Source organism: Falco cherrug, chromosome 4 (assembly GCF_023634085.1).
Source record: "Falco cherrug isolate bFalChe1 chromosome 4, bFalChe1.pri, whole genome shotgun sequence".
In the NCBI taxonomy this organism is placed as follows: domain Eukaryota; kingdom Metazoa; phylum Chordata; class Aves; order Falconiformes; family Falconidae; genus Falco; species Falco cherrug.
The window spans coordinates 56,138,940-56,157,115 of record NC_073700.1 but is presented as its reverse complement, the minus strand read 5'-3'; the positions used below and the strand labels follow the sequence as shown (position 1 = coordinate 56,157,115).

At 45.5% G+C, this 18,176-nt stretch overlaps 1 protein-coding gene across 3 annotated transcripts in view; it reads left to right on the top strand.

Moving 5' to 3' along the window:
• LOC102050351 (mitogen-activated protein kinase kinase kinase 3-like) overlaps positions 1 to 18,176 on the top strand; it is an 82,355-nt gene that overhangs the window by 11,125 nt on the left and 53,054 nt on the right. For 2 of the 3 annotated variants that reach the window (XM_055708346.1, XM_055708345.1), the window contains exon 2: positions 11,036 to 11,115. The exons of the other annotated variant lie outside the window; for it this stretch is intronic. In XM_055708346.1, the coding sequence (XP_055564321.1) occupies positions 11,112 to 11,115 (4 nt within the window). In that variant the 5' untranslated portion in view covers positions 11,036 to 11,111. The remainder of the gene's footprint in view (positions 1 to 11,035; positions 11,116 to 18,176) is intronic. 3 annotated transcript variants of the gene reach the window in all.

Here is an 18,176-nt window from a genome sequence, read left to right as displayed (position 1 = left end):
ATCAAAGGGGCTACCTAGCTTCTAGGCAGGTGTTGCTACGAAACCTGTTTTCTCATCTGTAACTCACAAATGGAGATGTTGGAACACTCACTTCCCCCAACTAAGTCATTCCCTGCCCAGTCCAAGGTTTCCAGTGTATAGTATTGGGGGAAGAGAGTCCTGGATCACATTCTTGCCTCCAAAAAATGAATAATTAAGTTTAAACCAGTGATTTTTTTTTTAAATATTTTTTTCTATTTCTTTTTATTTGAGCATTTCAATCTTAGTGACTTAGACTTCTTTCTTCAACTTCTGACATCTACAAGTATTTCTTTTTAACAAAAAAAAGGAAGTGTGGATTCTGATGTAATCATGTGACTCCAGGAACCGGGTGCTAAAGAAAAGCACTGAATCCTATGAGAACTGGCAATGCTCAGGGTTATCCCATGGTCCAGCAGCTGAACTGGAAAACGAAGCAAAACCTTCTACTCCCAACTCCCTTTGCAGTGTTGCTTCCCCATCCCTGGTGTCAGTCTTGTTGCAAGAGATCTAGATTATGTGGCTTTTGGGGGTTTTAGGATGTGTAGTTTGTTGTTTGTTTGGGTTTTTAAGTAATTTAAGGAAAAAAACCCTTTTTCTATGTACATGGTGAAATTTGCAGATCTGTGATCCTGAGGCTTTCAGTTGCTCTTTGGATTATGTGTGAGGGTGGTCTCTTGTAGAAACCTTGCATGGTGGTGCATGCTTTGCTTGAACAGGCTTTGGAAATGCTGAAGTAACGCAGTTGCTGGACCTTTCTCTGTGTAACCACTTCTTTTGCATTTTAAAACTTAGAGAGGGCCTTAGTGCTGCTAGTGGCACAAATCCATGTCAATGCAAATAGCAATGTAAGCCGTACTATCAGAGCTGCATTGGATTCCCTTCTACTCAAACCCTTTGGTTCCTTGCATTTCCCTTTCAGGGGTGGTTGGTTGTTTTTTGGGTTTTTTTGTTGGCTTTTTTTTTTTAAGCTGTTTTCTGACAGTCTGTCGCAGGAAGCTTGACCTGGCTGGTTGATGGAGGTGATGCTTGCTGTCTGTTCTCTTGCCAACCTGTTTTCTGCAAAAGTACATGGAGTGCCTCTCCATGTTGGATAGGATCAGGCTTGAGTGCTCAGAGAAGCACAAGGACTCTGATAATACAGAAATGAGGTCCCTGTGCTGCTTGTGGCTGCTGGGACAGGAATTAGCAGAATTGCTTGGGTGCCTTGGAGCTCACTGAAGCCAAAACCCAGGCAAATGGAAGTTTTCCTTTGCTTAACTCTTTGGGTAAGCCCTGTTAGTGTGAGTGAAATAACAGCCAGAAAATGAAATGGCTAAAGAGGGCAACACTCTCCCAACATAACATGCTGTCTTTGCTTGCCTGCTTTCTTTACAATGTGGGAGATATTTATCCTGTGACTAAGCATAAAAGTTAAGAGATGGAAAAGGTCCTATTAGATCATCTTGTCCACCTCCCTGCTGGCGTGCAATTTTTTTCCCTGGTGTATATTTATTAATAGACTGCTGGGCAGACAGGAGTAGTTTACTCAGGGTACTATGGAAGAGTAGCAGCCAGCCCATGCAGGTGAGGGGTTCTGCACGTGCATGACTTGACTTGCATATGCACAAGCTTCTTGCAGCAATAGGATTTTGTAGTAAAAGGTCCAAAAGCTCTAGACTCAACATTCTTTGCATGCTTGCAGCCTTCCCATTGACTTGCTGAGATTGTGCAGGCGTCAGCTCGTCTTTTTTTAACATTCCAGGAATACGCTAGTTTTACTTTATATTTATGATGGAGTAGGTGGTTTGAAAACTAATAATAAGGGGTGGTGGTGGTGGGGGAGGGGTTAGAAGCTCTTTGGTAAGGAGAGGTCAGCCAGCTAGACATCTGCACAGCTGGCCTGGCCTCTGTTGGCTGTGATCTATGACAGTGGTGTGTAAAGACGCCCGGAGGAGATGTTAGAAAGGTGCAGGTGGAAATGCTATTGCTCTGACAAACAGAACAGTGCTGGAGTTTCAGGCCAGAGCTTGGGGACCATCAACACTGTTTCATTTATTACTTGTCGGTAACCATAGCACAGCCTCATGCATGTGTATTTTCTTTTTTCCTTTTTTTTTTTTTTTTTCCGTTTTGCACTCCCTGATTTCATTTGCAGCTCAGAGCACTTAGCATCTCCCAGATTGAAATAGCTGAGTGTCGAGTATAAAGGGACAGATTCTGTCCTTAACTAATTCAGGAAAAAACTAGAGCATGTGCTTAATAGATAGGGGATGAGATCAGAAATTTCATATCCAGGTATGTGCTGAACTGCCTTCTTGTGTTAGGACTGTGTTGGCTTTTGCATTTAGGATCAATCTGCTGGCTCCAGAGGTGTCTCCTGGTCAACAGTGGTGTGAGATCAATATTTAGGATTAGAGATCAGGACCACAGGGGAGCAACCAAGCCTGATCTGCCACCAGTGAGATGTTCTTGCTGGTGGTGACACTGTGTTGGGCCCCTGGGGCTGTGCTGTGGGACCTGATGATCTGTTTCTTGACAGCACAGTGCAATTTGTGTATTTTCTGGGGGTGTTACGGGACATCTCTTGGCTGAGAGATTGCTCTGTTGAATCAGGAGAAGCTATTCCCTACATCCATGGGGGGTAGGGGTTGGGTGTTTCATGGTACAGACAGTGTCCCTGGCACTGATGGCCTTTCTCTTGGCGTGTTCTGTGGAAGTGACAGTATCACAGATGACGTTTTCCAGGAAGACGTCCAACACTTGTAAACGAGCTCCGACATGGGCTTTGCCTCCCTTCCCTCAACCAGACATCTTCTAGGGAGGAGGGAGCTGGAGCAGGGCACAGTGCATGCAGGGAGAAAATCTGCCTTATTATTATTATTTAATTTAGAGAAAACTTGGTCTAAAGATGTAAAAAGCAATGGCAAACGCTGTCTGGACACCGCCTCTCCTCATCAATTAGTAGCATTAAATGCTCAGCAGGGAGGATTAATTAGAAAACTGAAATCTTTCCATCGTGACAGCCTTCTGGTTTCCATTGAAATGCAGCTGAAGAACTGGAAAGGCTTCTGTATTTTGTTTTGATATGCCGGCATATGTTTCTTTCCATCCTGGAAATTAATTCTGTCTGTCTGTAATGGGGCTGTGGGAATCAATACTGAGTTGAACTGTATTTCTCCAGAGCTTTCTTCTAAAAGTAGTTAGGACTGTTTCCCCGCTGTGCCTAATAAGTGACCTGATTTTGGAGCAGCTGAGCAACTAGTCGTCCAGTTCAGAGGTGTTGTGCAGCTGCCTTGACAATTCAAGGTTGGTCCATGGCCTCAGGGGTGATGGGCTTCTCTCTTCAGAAAGTCTTCAGGTCAGAATTCCTCAGAGATAGCCAAAGAAGCCCACAGCCTTCTGCTGCCTGTGACTTTCCATTGCACTGCACCAGGCTGGATGCTGTAGGAGAGGAAATTACTCATCGCTCTGCCTGCCTTGCAGACTGCTCTTGGCCTTGGTGAGCTGTCATGCTCTCTCTCAGCCTTACATTCTGCAGTGCCCTAAGCTGGATTTAGAGTCAGGATCTGCTTTTTCCTCTGTTTCCTCACCTTTCCTTCCCTCCACGGGGCTTGGGGAATGAAGGAGAGTTGGTGCAGCAGCCAAGACCTGCCTTTCACAGGGGGGGACACAGGTCACCATTACATGATGACTCTGGGTGGCACAGTTTGGGCAACTCAAGGTTGCTTCTCATTCTCCAGAAGAAGCTGCCTTGTATGTGCTAGAGCAAGCAACAGCTTGTGCCTGGGCTCTGCAGAGCCACAGCTACATGAAAATTGGATGGTGAAGGGCTGGCAGGAGAGGCAGGGCAGACCTGGGGGTCCCTGAGCACTTTGGGCAATACGTAGTGCTCTGCAGACCTGTGAGGTTGTGTGAGTGTATGGCTGTGTGCTGCCCAGTCTGGTTCCTGCTCTGTTGATGGCTTATTTTTTATTGTGTTTAGTCATGCATTAAGGTAAGTGTACTTAAGTTCATGTGATACTAAAGTCAAGAGGACAAGGAGAAGGAAACCTCTCTGAAAGCTGACCCACGTGTTTCTATTTCATAACTCCATAATGACCCCACTGATGGCGTGCGTAAACCAGCAGCTTGTGGAGACAGCGGTGTCCTGGAGCTGTGCAGAATCATGGTCCTTCTGCCCAAAACCACAGCACATCTTTCCATCTTTGCTTGCCACCAAGCACTTGCTGAGCTCTGCTTCCTCCCCCTGGTCTAATCTCAATCCAGATTTGCATGGCAGAAGTGGCATGACCAAGAAAAGGATCTTGCAAATTTTGCAGTGGCTCTTGGGGGCCGATCCTCAGGTCCTGGTCTCACCATGTGCTGTGGAGCTCACGCTTCTTGCCCACGAGGAAGGAGCAAAATAACCAGGTAGCTGCTGAGAGAGCAGAAAGTAGTCAATTAGTCCTCAGCCCTTGGCTTTGCAGTCGATTAGAAAGTCACCTTGTGATCAATCAAATCTAGACAGGCTGCAGGGGTGAGGCTGTGGCTTGTTAAAGAGGAAGCTGTGCGGTGGGATGGCTGCGAGAGGGACTATCGATCGCAGCAGGCTGAGGGTAAATGGTGGTATACAAAGGCTGGTAGGACAAATCACAGGGGATACAGGTGTTAATCTGTGTGCTTTCAGCGAGATGTTGCAAGTGACAGAAAGTGGGTCAGCTAGAAGGTAGGATGAGCATGGAAGATGGCACAATGGCTTCAAAGCCCTGGTCCTGCTATGAGGTCTTGCTGCCCACCTAGGGGATGGGATGGAACTCCCTCCTTTCTGGTCCACAGCTTGGTCACCTAGCGTTAACCTCCATGTTATAGCATGTTGGGCCAGTCATAAAGTCTGTAATACACTTGATACTCTTAGAGGTCAAACCTACAGAGACGGGGTTGGTTCCCTGCTTGCCATCATTCTCATGGAGAACTGAGTGTCCCAGTCTCCGGTGCGGATGCTGGCTCTCAGGCCACGTTCTCTGTTGCACAACATTGGCTTTGCAGCTCTTTGGCATAAAGCTTTGTTCATGGAAACTTCATTTCTGATGCTGGATAGCAGACTGGTGCTGCACAGATGCTTTTCTCCCAACTGCTTTTCTCAGGAAAGATTTTGCTCTGAGGCAAATGCTTTTCTGAGGGCATATTTCATCTGAATGTTTTGGTATCTATTCCTCTTTTTGGTTTCTGCTCCTTCTTCTTTCTGCTTTTTCCAGGAATGCAGAAAAGGCCTGAAGCCTAACTTTTCCAGATAATGCTCTTCTGTTTTAATTTCCCTCCTGCAAAGTCTTCAGTCATTTGAGGAGAAACCAAAAAATAAAGCCATGAAAACCTGCAGGAGGAAGAAAGTACAACACTCTTCTGTATTGGCTTTTATCTTACACATAGAGATACAACTTCCCTTTGCTGTGTTCACTTAGGGTGGTTATGTCCGTTGGAATCAGTGTTTCTGTTGGTGTAACTTGCATTCTTTCTGATTTATAAATGCACAGGTAACTGTCAGGACAGGATTTTTCCCTGTAAAAGGGGAAATGGTGCAGAACAGTGCTCTCTTCTAGCTGCAGACCCTCATACTCTGCAGGCAGGGCTGTGTGTTTAAATAATCCTGGCTTGGCTGGCTTCTGGGGAGATGAACGTACTGGGTTGCAGGAGGTGAGGATCCTTTAGACTTTGTCACTTCAGTGCCTGATTTAAAAATCTGCATTTAGGTGCTGAGTATGTTGGGACTGAAGTGGGCTTTGGGGTGTAATCAGGGCATCTGCAAATTGGTTCATCTCCACTAGCTGCTGAAGGAGACAGTTCCTCTGTAACAAGTCCAAGTTGTTCCGTAGAGACATAGTTCTGTGCTGTGCAGACCTTGATACAAGTAAAAATCAAACAGGTGGGGACCACGTGTGTTCTCTGGAAATTTGCTTTGCTTGACCTCTCTGTTTATATATATGTGTGTGTGTGTGTAAAAATAAATTAGCTTTGACCTGATAGGGCTGTGTTGTCTGATTTTTTTATTTTTTTTTTTTTCTGATAGAGTCCTTTCTAATCCTTTTGATTTCCTTTGTTGTTTCATGGGTTTCCAGAAGTTGGAGATCTCTATGGAAAAACAAAGCTATTTTCTATGCCAGTATGCATTCCTGATTATTTCACTGAATTTGGTAAAAGGATTATGACTGTAAAGCAAGAAAAGAAACTAACTGAAAAAATAACTTACTGCAGCATGCTGTCTGCAACGTTTAATTTACAAACTAATTTGTGAGAAGAGAAAGTGTTGAGAGGGATGAGTTTAAGAGATCAATGGCTGTTTTAAAGGGCTGTCATGGAAGTTAACAGCTGGAGTCATGCAGGTTTTAAAGCTCTTATTCTATGTACGTGTTGTGCTGGAATCAACAGGATGGCTCAAGAGATTATTTTCTTCTTTAGAAGCAGCTGTTGAATACAGCTGCATTGGCTGGGTCACCAGCTAAAGGTATTGTCCATCATGCATGGTGGCTTAAGCACAGATCTCCCAGCAACGTGTTGTGAAAAAATCTTTCTTAAGCAGTTTTGGGGTGCTGCACCCAAAAATAGGGAGCAGAAAAATCAGCTGATGATTGTTCATATAGAATTGTTTGTCAGGTTTCACGTGCTGTAGTTCCTGCACTGGCTTGCTCCTTATGTGAGCTATGCTGATGCATGTGTGTCACTTCTTGCTTAGCAGCCTGATCAATGCATGCTCAGAAAAGGTTTGTCGGGTGTTTTTCCTCCTCATCTTGTCTCCTGAAGTGTCCCTTGAGCCCACATGGGAGATATGCCTGCAAACCAGGCCTGGTCACATGTGTGTTTGCAAAAAATCCATCCCAGTTCATGCCCATAAACATAAAACCATAGAATTGTTTGGGTTGGAAAAGACCTTTAAGATCAAGTCCAGTCATAAACCTCACACTGGCAAGTCCACCACTAAACCATGTCCCTAAGTGCCACATCTATAGATGCATAGTCTAAATGGCTGCTTTTTGGCTACCTCTGTGTCACATCCTTTGAATAACCTGAGTGGAAAATGCCATGTGGATAGGGCCTTACGTGTCTGAAGTGTCACCAAAATTCAGCCGTTCTTTTGTGTAGCCCTGAAATAAGGATCCCATTTCCAGGGCAGTTCTATGTGCACAAGGTCAACTATAAGGATGAGGTTGAGATGGTCTGGGGAAACCTGTAATATTTCAACCACTCTCTTTGCATTTGAATTGGTCTTTGCCAAGCCTGCAGGCTGTTTGACTGAGCTATCAGCATGCATACGTTTGTATTCTCACCATTAAACCAATCTCATTTGCTTTGCTGTTGTTTTTAACACTACCCCAGTCCTGGCCTCTGAAGCTTTTTGAAAATAACATTTACAATAATATTTTTAACAGTTCCGTAGTATACAAAACTCCAGCGCCCTGGCAGGACTCCCGGAAATTTGCTGAAAGTTAATGTGGTCAACTCTTAAAAAGGAGAGATTTTTTCCGCTTGACTCTTGCTTGTTAAACTCTCTGAGCCCAACATGTTGTTCCCTGCCGCTTGAAAAAACAAGGAAAGTCCCAATTTTAGCAGTGCTAGTTTGAGTAGCTTTCCAGCTGAGCCATATTTCAGGGGCAACTGTGGCTTATTATTATTTTTTTACAGTGGTGTGTCCCTACACCTTCAAACCAAAGTGTTAAGTGGTGCTCAGGCAGGAGTAAGTAGGTGCTGCTTTCCCTGGAAGCCTGGGGATGATAAACTGCAGAGGAAGATGCCATTTGCTTGTGCTGCAGTAGTGGCAAGACATCCCAGCTTGGAGACCTTGTTTGATGTTGGATGCTGAGCCTCTGTGGGGGGGGAAATAGTCTTTTTGGGGTAGGTGATACTGTAAATCCCATTTCAAATCAGTAATAGGCTGCAGAGTAATAGGCTCTCAATGCTGGACTGTGCTTTTCCCACTTTCCTAACATCCATCCTACATCCTTACTCCTAGTAAGTCTCTTCCAGTCACTTTTTTGTCTTCCCTCACATGCGGAGAAAAATTGCTCCTCTTCATCCTTTCCTCCCCTGCTTTGCTTTCCACAACTTAAATGCACAGAAGCTGGAGTCATGTCTAGATGGAGAGTACATTGGTGGTGTTTCACTTGAACTCAGTGTTGCTGAATCCCTTCCCAGCCAGGAGTATGGGGAGAGAAGGGAAAACCCGGGATTAATTTTTAAAGTGGATTAATAATTTTGCATACAGCTCTCATGTGTACTCATGTTCTGCGCTCAAGTAGCTGTAAAGGAGTTGAGCCACTTCGGCAGCAGAATTGAGTTCAACTCAGTCAAATCGAAGCTGCGTTTGTTCTAGATGAGAGCATCTATACTGGGCTTTTCTGCAGGTTAAGTAACTTCCAACAGTTTCCTGAGCAGACATGAGCAGCTGAAGTCTGTCTTAGGTGCACAATGCAAACCTGGAATACGAGTAATGTATTGCCTCAAGATCCCCGGGAGCCGACACTTGGCTGAGCTCTTACTTCTGTTGCTTGATAGGAGACATTTGTGCGTGGCGAGGTTACCAGGGCAGTAGTTTGTAGATTGACAGTGGAGATTTAGAGGTTTACAGTGGAGACTGGTTCCGCTAGCTGTGGGAGCAGTGGAGGGCAAAGTGGAAGCCCTGTTTTGGATGCTCGCTGGTTTGTATTGTAAACTGCCAGCAGTTGGAGGCTCTGACCAGGGAGCTTAGCTGGAGGAGAAGGGGGATGCCGCTTTGAAGTGCATTGGAGTAGAAAAGTGGTTTTTCCTTTTTTTTACCCCTTATTTTTTCCCCTTCTCTCCACCCCCCCCTCCGTTTTTTAAGGGAGATAATAAAAGAACAGAATTTGTATTAGAAACAGGAATTTGTCCTTCTGTAACAGGAAGCTGCTGGTATGTATTTTTGGGAAGCCACGGAAATCGACAGTGTTTGCAGTCCAATTTGAAGGCTGGCTGTGCTCAGGATTGACAAGATTTGCTAAAATAGAAAACCTCTTTTCTCTGGTGTACCCGTGGAAATTTCCTGCACTGTGTGCAGGGGCTTGTTCACTCACGAGAGCTGGGCAAGTGGGATCTCAGGGGCTTGCTATGGCAGAGGTGATGGAGAAGAGCACAGGGTAGGGCTCTGCTGATGGAAAGGTCACCTGGTTTTTTCCAGGGTTTGTTTGCATGGTTCCTGTAGGTGCATGCTTTTGTAACTAGATACGGATGGCAAAGGTCTGAAAGGTCTCCAGAAAGCCATTAGAAAAGTCTATTATGCTGATAGGAGAGTTAACCTGGGGTATCAGAGGAATTTAGGGTTAATCCAGGCTATCTGCATGTGGCCCTTGATGCAAACTGCATGCAGCTTAATTGCTGGAAGTGTCTCCATCGGTTCTGAAAGCAAAAGCAGTGAAGATTTGGGCCGTTTCCTGCTCTTGTTATACTCAGTTGGAATTTTTATACTGCCTTCTTGGTGGTGGTGTGCTCTCGATTCAGCGTTGCGTAGACCAACTGTTGCTCCTCAAGACAGGATTTTTAACCTTTCCAAGTGTGTTATTTCCTTGTCTCCTTCCCTGTCTTGAAAAAGGATAGAGGAGAGTCCCTGGTGGCTGTGGGCTCTTAGGCTAAATGATGCTGTCCTGAGAGGAAGCTGCAGCAGCAAAAGGAACAACGCACTTCGGGGCACACGTATGTCTCCGCCTCTGCTGCTTTCTTATCGCATTCCCTTCCTGCTCGTCTCTCTCAAAATAGGTTGAATAAATATCCTCCTGCTTGCCAGCACCGAGGCGCTGGAGCTGCAGAAAATCATTTTAATCCACGCTTGTGGTCATTCCATGGTTCACTTCAGATTTGTTATTGTGTTTAAATCTATTTGACTGAGCTGGGAGATTTTCATTTTTCTACTGCTTCTGCCCAATCCATGGTGCTTAACACTCCAGAGTTTGTGTCTGTGTCCTGGCGTATGCAGCTCTCATTGACTTTGGGGCAGTGTTGCCTGCAGTGACTGCAGAACAGGAATGTCTTAGGCTTCCCATGCAAGTCTGGAGTGTTCAAGATGTCTCTTCATTTACTCATGCTGTCACACAGGTTTATGTGTGCTTATCGGCCAGCTAAAGTGGATTGGTCTTCGCTGGTCACTTCTATCGTACTGCTCTTTGAAAGGTGTCCATCTTTAGGTGGGTTATGCCTTCATTCAGTCTAAAATGAGGTTTTTCACTGGTGAGCAGGACTGACTCCAGCAGGTTCAGGTTTATACTCCTTAAGTTTCTCTGTGAGGAAAAAAACCCCCGAACAACCTGTGGTGGGGCACAGAGCTTTGGCTCCGTGCAGCATACCAAGGGACTGAACCCGCTTCTGCAGCAGTTTTGGGCAGATTAGCGGATAGCCGTGAGTAGCACTTGGCAACAGCCAGAGACTCGGGAAGGGCTGTTAGGGACATGCTTGCCATGAGGGACATGTGGAGCGTACGTTGCTGCTGAGAGCTGCCTAAACTCAGGGTTTTTTTATCCCATGCAGTCAGAGGAAAGCTGGTCCAGCCTTGAGGAACCTTGGCTGGAATTTGAAAGGCCTAAATACAGGTTTGATACTAAATTCTGCTTTGATACAGGCTGCCTCTGGGGCTGACTTTCCATGTCCTGCTGTTAGGCTGTTCCCCAAGTGGGTGTTATCCCATAGGGGTGCCACAAAATGCAATGCGTTAAAGGTAGAGTATTGCTTTAGAGTTGCATTAAATAATGTAAAAATACATTACAAGTATAATGTATTAAAGATACCTGCTCGCGACAAAAGGGGATGTGTGGCACAAGTATAAGTTGTTTCCTCCCAAGGCTTTAAAACTACAAAGGTACCAGGTTTGTAGTGTGTTACCTTTGGGGCGTGTAGAGGTGGAGGAACTCCTGGTCTCATTTCCTAACTAAATGGTTCTTCTCTTTCCTCCAGCCCAGGTGATGGTGGGGAAATGCCTTGTGAAGAGTGGTCCTGTTCAGTCTCTGTTCCCATTGACACATCAAAATTAACTTGTAACCTCTGTGTATGTTTGTTATTACAGGGTGGATGCTTGAGAGTGGAGGATAAGGTACAAGTGTCTGGGACCGGTGGAATGGAGGCCTGATGTAGATGGAAAGATGGGTAAGAATTGGATTCCCCTGAAGCAATTAACAGCCTGCTAACTTTGGCTGGGGCTACCAAGCATGACAGCAGAGTGTGAGACATTACCAGGATGGTCTGGCTGAATATTACATTGCTTTCTAATGTTTTGCCTTTCAGTGGTGCCAGAATTAGACAAATCTTCTTCTTACTATCAGTGTGATCTGGTGCTTTGTGTTCTAGGTGGAGCTTCTTCCCAAGTCTGCCTTGTATTTCTGGGCAGAGCATCTTCATTCCCTGTATCTCTTCTCCCAAGGAAGGTTCTGTTTCAAACAGAGCCTGAGTAAATTGCTTTTCTAATTGGTGACCTGGATTACCTTCACCTTCTCCCTTTTCCACTGGAATAGTTGTGTATCAGATGCTCTGCGGTGCTGAGGGAGACTTTTTCTTTTTTTTTTAAATAAAAAAAGTGGAAATCATTTATAGTTCTGGAGGTACATAATGATCTTGATGTAATCTCTACTGCTGAAGAAAATTCATTATGTCATAAATCGGGACCGCCTGGAAGTTCTGGACTGTCTCAGTTTTAGTACATAAATAATCAGCTCAGTGATGCTGGCTCACGTGAGCAGTGATAAGTGTGAGAGCCCCAGCCCTCCTTCAGGTTCTCATGCCATTGGCCATCAAACTTTCACATTACTCTCGCAAAATCATACCTTACTTGCAGGAAAATGTCCATGCCTTGCTGCTGTGCTTGTAACCTGTCACACAGGTGGGACACAGTTGCAGGGTTTGCCTGGTGTCTTCCCATCCCCGCTAAAGGACTTTGCAGAAGATGCATGCATTACTGACAGTTCCAAAGAGGTCTACAAGCTATTTTGCCAGCCAGTAGCAGTTCCAGGAACTGTAAAGGTTTCTGCTGCTCCTCTTTAATTTTGCTGGAAAGAGAAAGCTCAGCAGATTGAAGAACAAGGCCAAGTTCTACCTCACATGAGTGTCAGTGCTTGATTAATGCGTGGAGCTATTTGAGCTTGGATTGTCCTGTTTCCTTCACCAGAAGAGACAGGTTTTGAGGAGCCTAAACACATCTCCTGAAATGGCTTCCTGACCCGGTGACCCAAGAAAGAAGAGGTGTTGGAGGAATCCTGGTTGAAGCTGAGCACCTCACTTCCACATTTGCAGCATTTATACAAGTTCACCCAAAACTTTTCAGGGCTGGTTGAAATCTTGCTTTAAAAAATAAAAAGGAGATGGGGGTGGAATACCTGTAAATTTAGGGATTGACCTTGCAGACTAGAAAAGTGATTCAGGTGATAGTGGTTTGAATTTAAAAAGTGAAAAATATTAAGCCGCTACCAGACCTTAACTGTTTGTCCTCATTCATGGAGAAAGGAGAAAAGTGGCGTTTACCCCATCCTGGCTCTACCTCTCTGGTTGTGTTTTTTTTTTTTTTGCTCTTCCTCTGCTTCCTAGAAGAGAGATTTTGTGGGGAGAGGACTAATTTGAAGCCAAGGTTAAAAAAAAAAAAAAAGAGGGGAAGAGAAAGTCCAGACTGCTTCTTCAATATAAAGAATGACAAATTTCAGTTTTAAATCCCTAGTGAAAAACCCCACAATGTTTTAGAGACATTTTCACTTTAAAGGTGAGAGCCACTCCTTTGTCAATGCAATTTATTTTTAAGAAGGAAAGTTCAGACTTGCTCTGAGCACCAGTAGGGAATGAGTTGCTGGCTCCAGTCCAGTTCTCAGCAGATAGTCAATTTGATGGCCTCTTTTTCAGAGAGCACGGTTGGTACTCCTCGGTGCCTTCAAACTGTCAGCTGTGAACACAGTATGGGCACACTGGGGAAGCAGTAATTGCAGGAATGCTGAAGAGAGCACCCTTCTGCAAGGCGCTCTTGACTGTTTTTTGGGAAGGCAAGCTGAGCTGGTAGGGGTCTTATGCAGATCTGCAGTTCTGCTTACACGTGTGTGGGTGGAAGGTGCTGTGCATGTCCCCTTCCCCAAATGTCATTGCTTGGAGCATATTGCGGTGGCTTGTCACTAACACAGCATCAATGCCTGTTAGATCTGCCGGGCTGCATTCAGAAAGGATCGTGGTGTGGTCCTGAGTCTGGTCTCTGGCTTGACTGTTGGAGCAAGATGAAGTGATGTGTATCTTGATCAGTCTTACGGAGTGGTGTGTGTTAGTTAAAGGATTGTTGCCACAGCTTTGCTGATACACAGAAAATTAGTCTGAATTTTGAGGTTTTTTTAGTTTCACACATACCCCTCCCTTCTATATGTGTGCTTGTTTCTTCTGCGCATAGAGGTGAGGGAGCATTTTCAAGGGAAGCACAGGGAACTTGCAGTCATGTAACTGACTACAGAGGAGGTGTATCTCAAGATCCATTCCAGGTCTACCATTCTTCTTAGGATCCTATTTATAGTCTACTCAGTGTCTCAGAGTTCAGCACAGGGCTGTTCACTCCTGGACAGGTTCTAGGGAAGCTGTATGACCGTGTACGGAGACCGCAAGACGGGAAGTGGGGACTTCTGGGATCTCTGTGGGCTGCAGTTCTGACATAGCAGTTTGGAGGTGTCACGCGGTGCAGTGGCACTTGGACTAGCCCTCTGCAGCCGTGGCGTCCCAGCGCTGCAGGGAGGTTGCTCAGCTGTTGCAGGTCCAAGACAGTATCTCTACACGTGCCAGCTTGGGGTCAGCCTAAGCAGAGGTCCTTGGCATTGGGTCTGGTGTGTGGACATGGTTATGACCATGTCACTTAATGCTTATTTATTCTTTTAATGCTGTTTGTGAAGGATCTGGATGTATCTCTGCAAGATAGATCAGAGGGTTTAATTTGAGAGGGAAGTAACTGGATACAGCATAGGATCTCAGGATGGAATTGCTCTGGTTTTGCTTCATGCTTTGGTCTTCAATAAATGACTTGGGCTCCTGTTTAGTGCTGTCCTGGGACACTTTACTCCAGGTGTATAACAGTTGTGTTTGTGCTGAAGTGTTTGACACTTTCTTTGTATGGAAAACAAAGATTTGGAAAGGCGTTGGGAGGACTTTGTGATTTCTAGAGGGAGACATGTGGCCATGCTGTAGGTGTTCAGTCACTGCTTCAGAAGATGACCGCATGTTTCCTGAGTGGGTCAGGTCTTGGGTATGGAGATGAAGTGGGGTGAGATGACTGAGCATGGTCTGAGACACATCTTCAGGAAGGCAAATCCCCAGCGCACCTTGCTGGACACTGATCATCCAAAACGGTACAGGAGCCTGAAGTGGTTATCTGCTGTCAGTTTGGTACTGTAATTCCTGCAGGCTGGAAGAATAATGAACTAATTTTTAACGTGGTTGTTGGGCTGCTATTCTTCTCAGGCTTCAGAGAGTCCAAGTGACATATGCCTTTTACATTGGCTTTTTCAGCTTTGATAATGAAAGAAAAACTGGAGTGGAGATCATGTGTGTCCCAAAGCAGGATGTTCCACCTTTCCTGGCACAGAACAGGTCCCCCAGCTCACAGTGCATTTCCATCTGCCACCTTTCTGTGAGGGTCCAGGACCTCTTTATAATTTGATCAAACATAGCTGTAGACCAGTGAGTGTGTATGACACTTCTAAAAATGTCCACGTCTCCAACACGACACAGTGAAAGGACTGTGGTCAATAGTGGTTAAAAATTGCTGTGTTTAAACATCACCTCACAGTAAAAGTAATGTTTAAAAACTGCAGAAGTTGATATAAGAAGCATCAGCTTGTTTATTGCCTTTTTTGTTTTTGTTTAAAAATTACTGAAGTATTCTTAATTCTGGTTATGAAATGCTGTGTGTATGCACATGTGTTTCTGATGATAAAAGCTCCAGAACACTTACCTATTCTGTTCAGCATACGTATGCATAACTCAAAAGTTTAGGTCTCTAGTACTTTTCTGGAGCGAGTGTGACTCTTGCTTCATCAGAAAGGTAATCTGAGGTGCAGGAGATGGGAGAATGATGCGTATTTACAATATTGCCTTGACAGTGGGTGTGTTTGGAGAAAACGAGTGCAAGCTGGGCTGGCAGGATGTGCTGCAGCTTGCTGAAGGAGGAGGGGGCCTGTTTGCACAGCCATGGTCTGGCCATTTAACTCAATTCAGTGTTTTTTTGCGGGGGCTGCTGAGGCTGAGAGAATTGCCCCCGGTTGCTGGGAGCAGAACAGACCAACTCACCTTATCCCCCTGCATGCAGGCACTGATGTCTCAGCTCTCCCATGACATATTTTCCTCATTCTTCAGTCTAAGGTAGTGGGTTTGCTCTTCACTTGCTCTTCGTATGCTGAGAGCTATTAAAAAAAAGTAATTCAGGTTGAATTGCAGCAGTTTATCTTGTAAGGCACATCGGACGCTCAGGTTTTGTTATTTTCGAGAAGTGTCTGAGTTAAGAGGTGTCCGTGTCACCTCCCTTTCCTGGCACTGTGCCCATTGCACCCAGGGCTTCTGTTGAGGGTCACGCCAGGCACTTCGGGCACCTGGGGAAGGTGGGACTGGACCTGCATCGCTGTATCTGGGATGTCGCAGCCATTGGTGCAGCAGCAGGTTATGAGTTCATGGGCTCTGGGCTGTGGCTTTGAGCACTGGAAGTAACTGGGCTGGGAGGGAGAAAGAGGTCTTTATGAGCCTGCAAATAACCTTCAAAGGTATTGGAGGCAGTCAGGGGAAATAACTTGCCAGCTATGTTTCTTGCTGGGTAAACATTTTTCTCCTTTCAAGTGTGCTCAAGAGAGAGGTATAGGTTGTGGGGAGAGGTAATATCTTTTATTAGACCAAACTGATAGAGGTGGAAAAAAACCAGTCTGCCTTTTAGGCACTAAGCCCTTCTTCAGAAGGAGCAAATTTTAAGCTTAGGAGGAAAACAGGCTGGAAAAATTGCCCAGAGTTTAATTTAATTATGTTAATCCATTAAAGGAAAAGGTAGCGAGTATCTGTGGAGCAATGGGCAGGCTTAGCAAAAAAGCTGTGAAAGTTTGTTGTGGGATGAGTGAGAGAAACCAGTACCTGGTAACTTTGAAGTGGTAAGGAGTTTTGCAGGCAGATGCCGTGGGAGAAGAAGCATCGTGCCATAAAACCAAACAGCCCCTGTATTTTTTTAATATATATATTTAATGCTTAGCAGAGCTATGGGTGTGCAAAATATTCTTAAATGTTAATTTTTCAAGGGTCTAGCCCCTGCTTGCAGCTCTCCTAGACTAATTTTAATCTGCAAAAGCAAATGAGGAACAACAGTTTTGTGCTAGAGCAGTGTTAGCTTTATAGATGGACTCTATCTTAAGGGTCTCTTCCAACCGAAATGATACTTTGATTCTAAGAAGCAGAGATTTAGCATGGTTTGCCTTGCAGCACTCTGCTGTTACAGGAAAGCCCTGACTCTCACTGCTCTCTCTATTCCTGCTTCTGCCTCCCGTCTTCTCCAGGGCTGCAACTGGGAGGCACCCAATGCCAGAGCCTGCCTAGGGCTTGGAGACCTTTGGCAGCTGGAACGGTCAAGGCTGGGTTAGATTTCCCTGTGGTGCTGTGTAGGGTGAATGCTTGCTTTTTGGCTGACAGACTTCCTTGCTTAATCTTTGCTGTGCTTTACATCTCATTAGGAGTTTCAGTAGCAGGGGATCAAGGTATGCTGTCATTCTCTGCGCCCCTTAGTAGGGTTTGCAAACACCTCCAGCTTTGCAGCTAAGTTCAGAGGTGCTTAAAGGTAAGTAGCTTACCCAGTTACACCTTCATTAGCCAGCAAAACACGTTGTGGGCTGTGCTTTGCCACTGTTTTTTTTATTATTGAACCATCCTGTCTCCTGCTCCAGGATTCAAGTTGCTGGCTGGATATGAGGGGCAGCACCTGTTTCTGCAGCTCCCCTCTCTTCAGAAAATCTTCCTCCCTCCAACAAACACTAGCCAGTTTTAACCCAGATGTTTGGTCCATTAGCCAAGGAGGGTTGAAGGGTGTGGGGTGCCATTGTTGAACCCCCACAGGTTGTTACAAAGCCCAGCAGCAACACTGTGCTGGGGAGAGGGGCTGCGAAAAGGAGGGAGGAGGGTTTTATGTCTGAGCCTTTATCTGAAAGCCACAGGATAAAACCCCCACAAGGACAAAGGTTTTTGCCCATCTCCAAGCTGTCCAGCTCAGATACCCGTCAGAGCGCAGCCTCTGAGCAGCGCTCCCCATCCTGCCCTGCTGGGGAGTTCACCTGCCCTCATCCCTGAGCGGCCTTGCCCTGACCGAATCTAGCCGTCGGGGCTGTATATCTGGGGGGAAATGGTTTCATAGGGGGCTTCGCTGCCCTCCGTGTCTGCAGGGATGTATGGGGGACATGGTGACAAGCGTGCACAGGGACGGGAGCTGTGGTGGAGGGCAGCGTGTTGCAGAATGTGGGCAGGCTCTAATCCCGTGGAGTGTTACTGTGCGTGGTGCCGTCAGAGGGGTGGCTGTTTTGGGAGCGGAGGGTTGCGGCGAACCACAGATGCAACCCTGCTTTCCCTCCCTGCTGATCTAAACCAAACACCTTTTGGATCCCGAGTCCTTTTCCACTGCGAAAGTCCCTGGTAAATCACTGGGATGAGTATACCTCAGTATCATGCCACAGCTCTTTGCATTCATCAAGAGAAATTTCTTGTAAGATTTGTGGCTTAGCCTCTGAAACTTTAACACAAGTGTTAAAACTTGCCATTCAGTGTCCTTGGAAGGTTTTGTATTGGTTTTTGCAAGGTACTGATCGCTCAGTGGTGTAAGGACACAGCTCTTGCCTTACCTAAACTGAGGTGCAGTCCCAGTAGTTACTTTAGTTTTTGGGTTTCCCTGGGGAAATTCAGAGGGCAGTTGAAGTTCTTAGTTATCTCACACCCTGGATCTCAAATAAGTTATGACATAACCTATTAATTTATTCACCAGTTTATTCTCCTTTGCTGTTCTCTCAATGCTCTTATAGACATGTTAAGAGTCCAGTCACTTCATATTACGTTGGAGGTGTTTGCTTATTTGTGTACATTAGTATTTTGGGGACTGGTTGTGTCCTGTCGTGGTGACCAGAATTAGTTACATATGTGATACATTGCTTTACTAATTATAATTTTAAAAAATAACTCATTTAGCT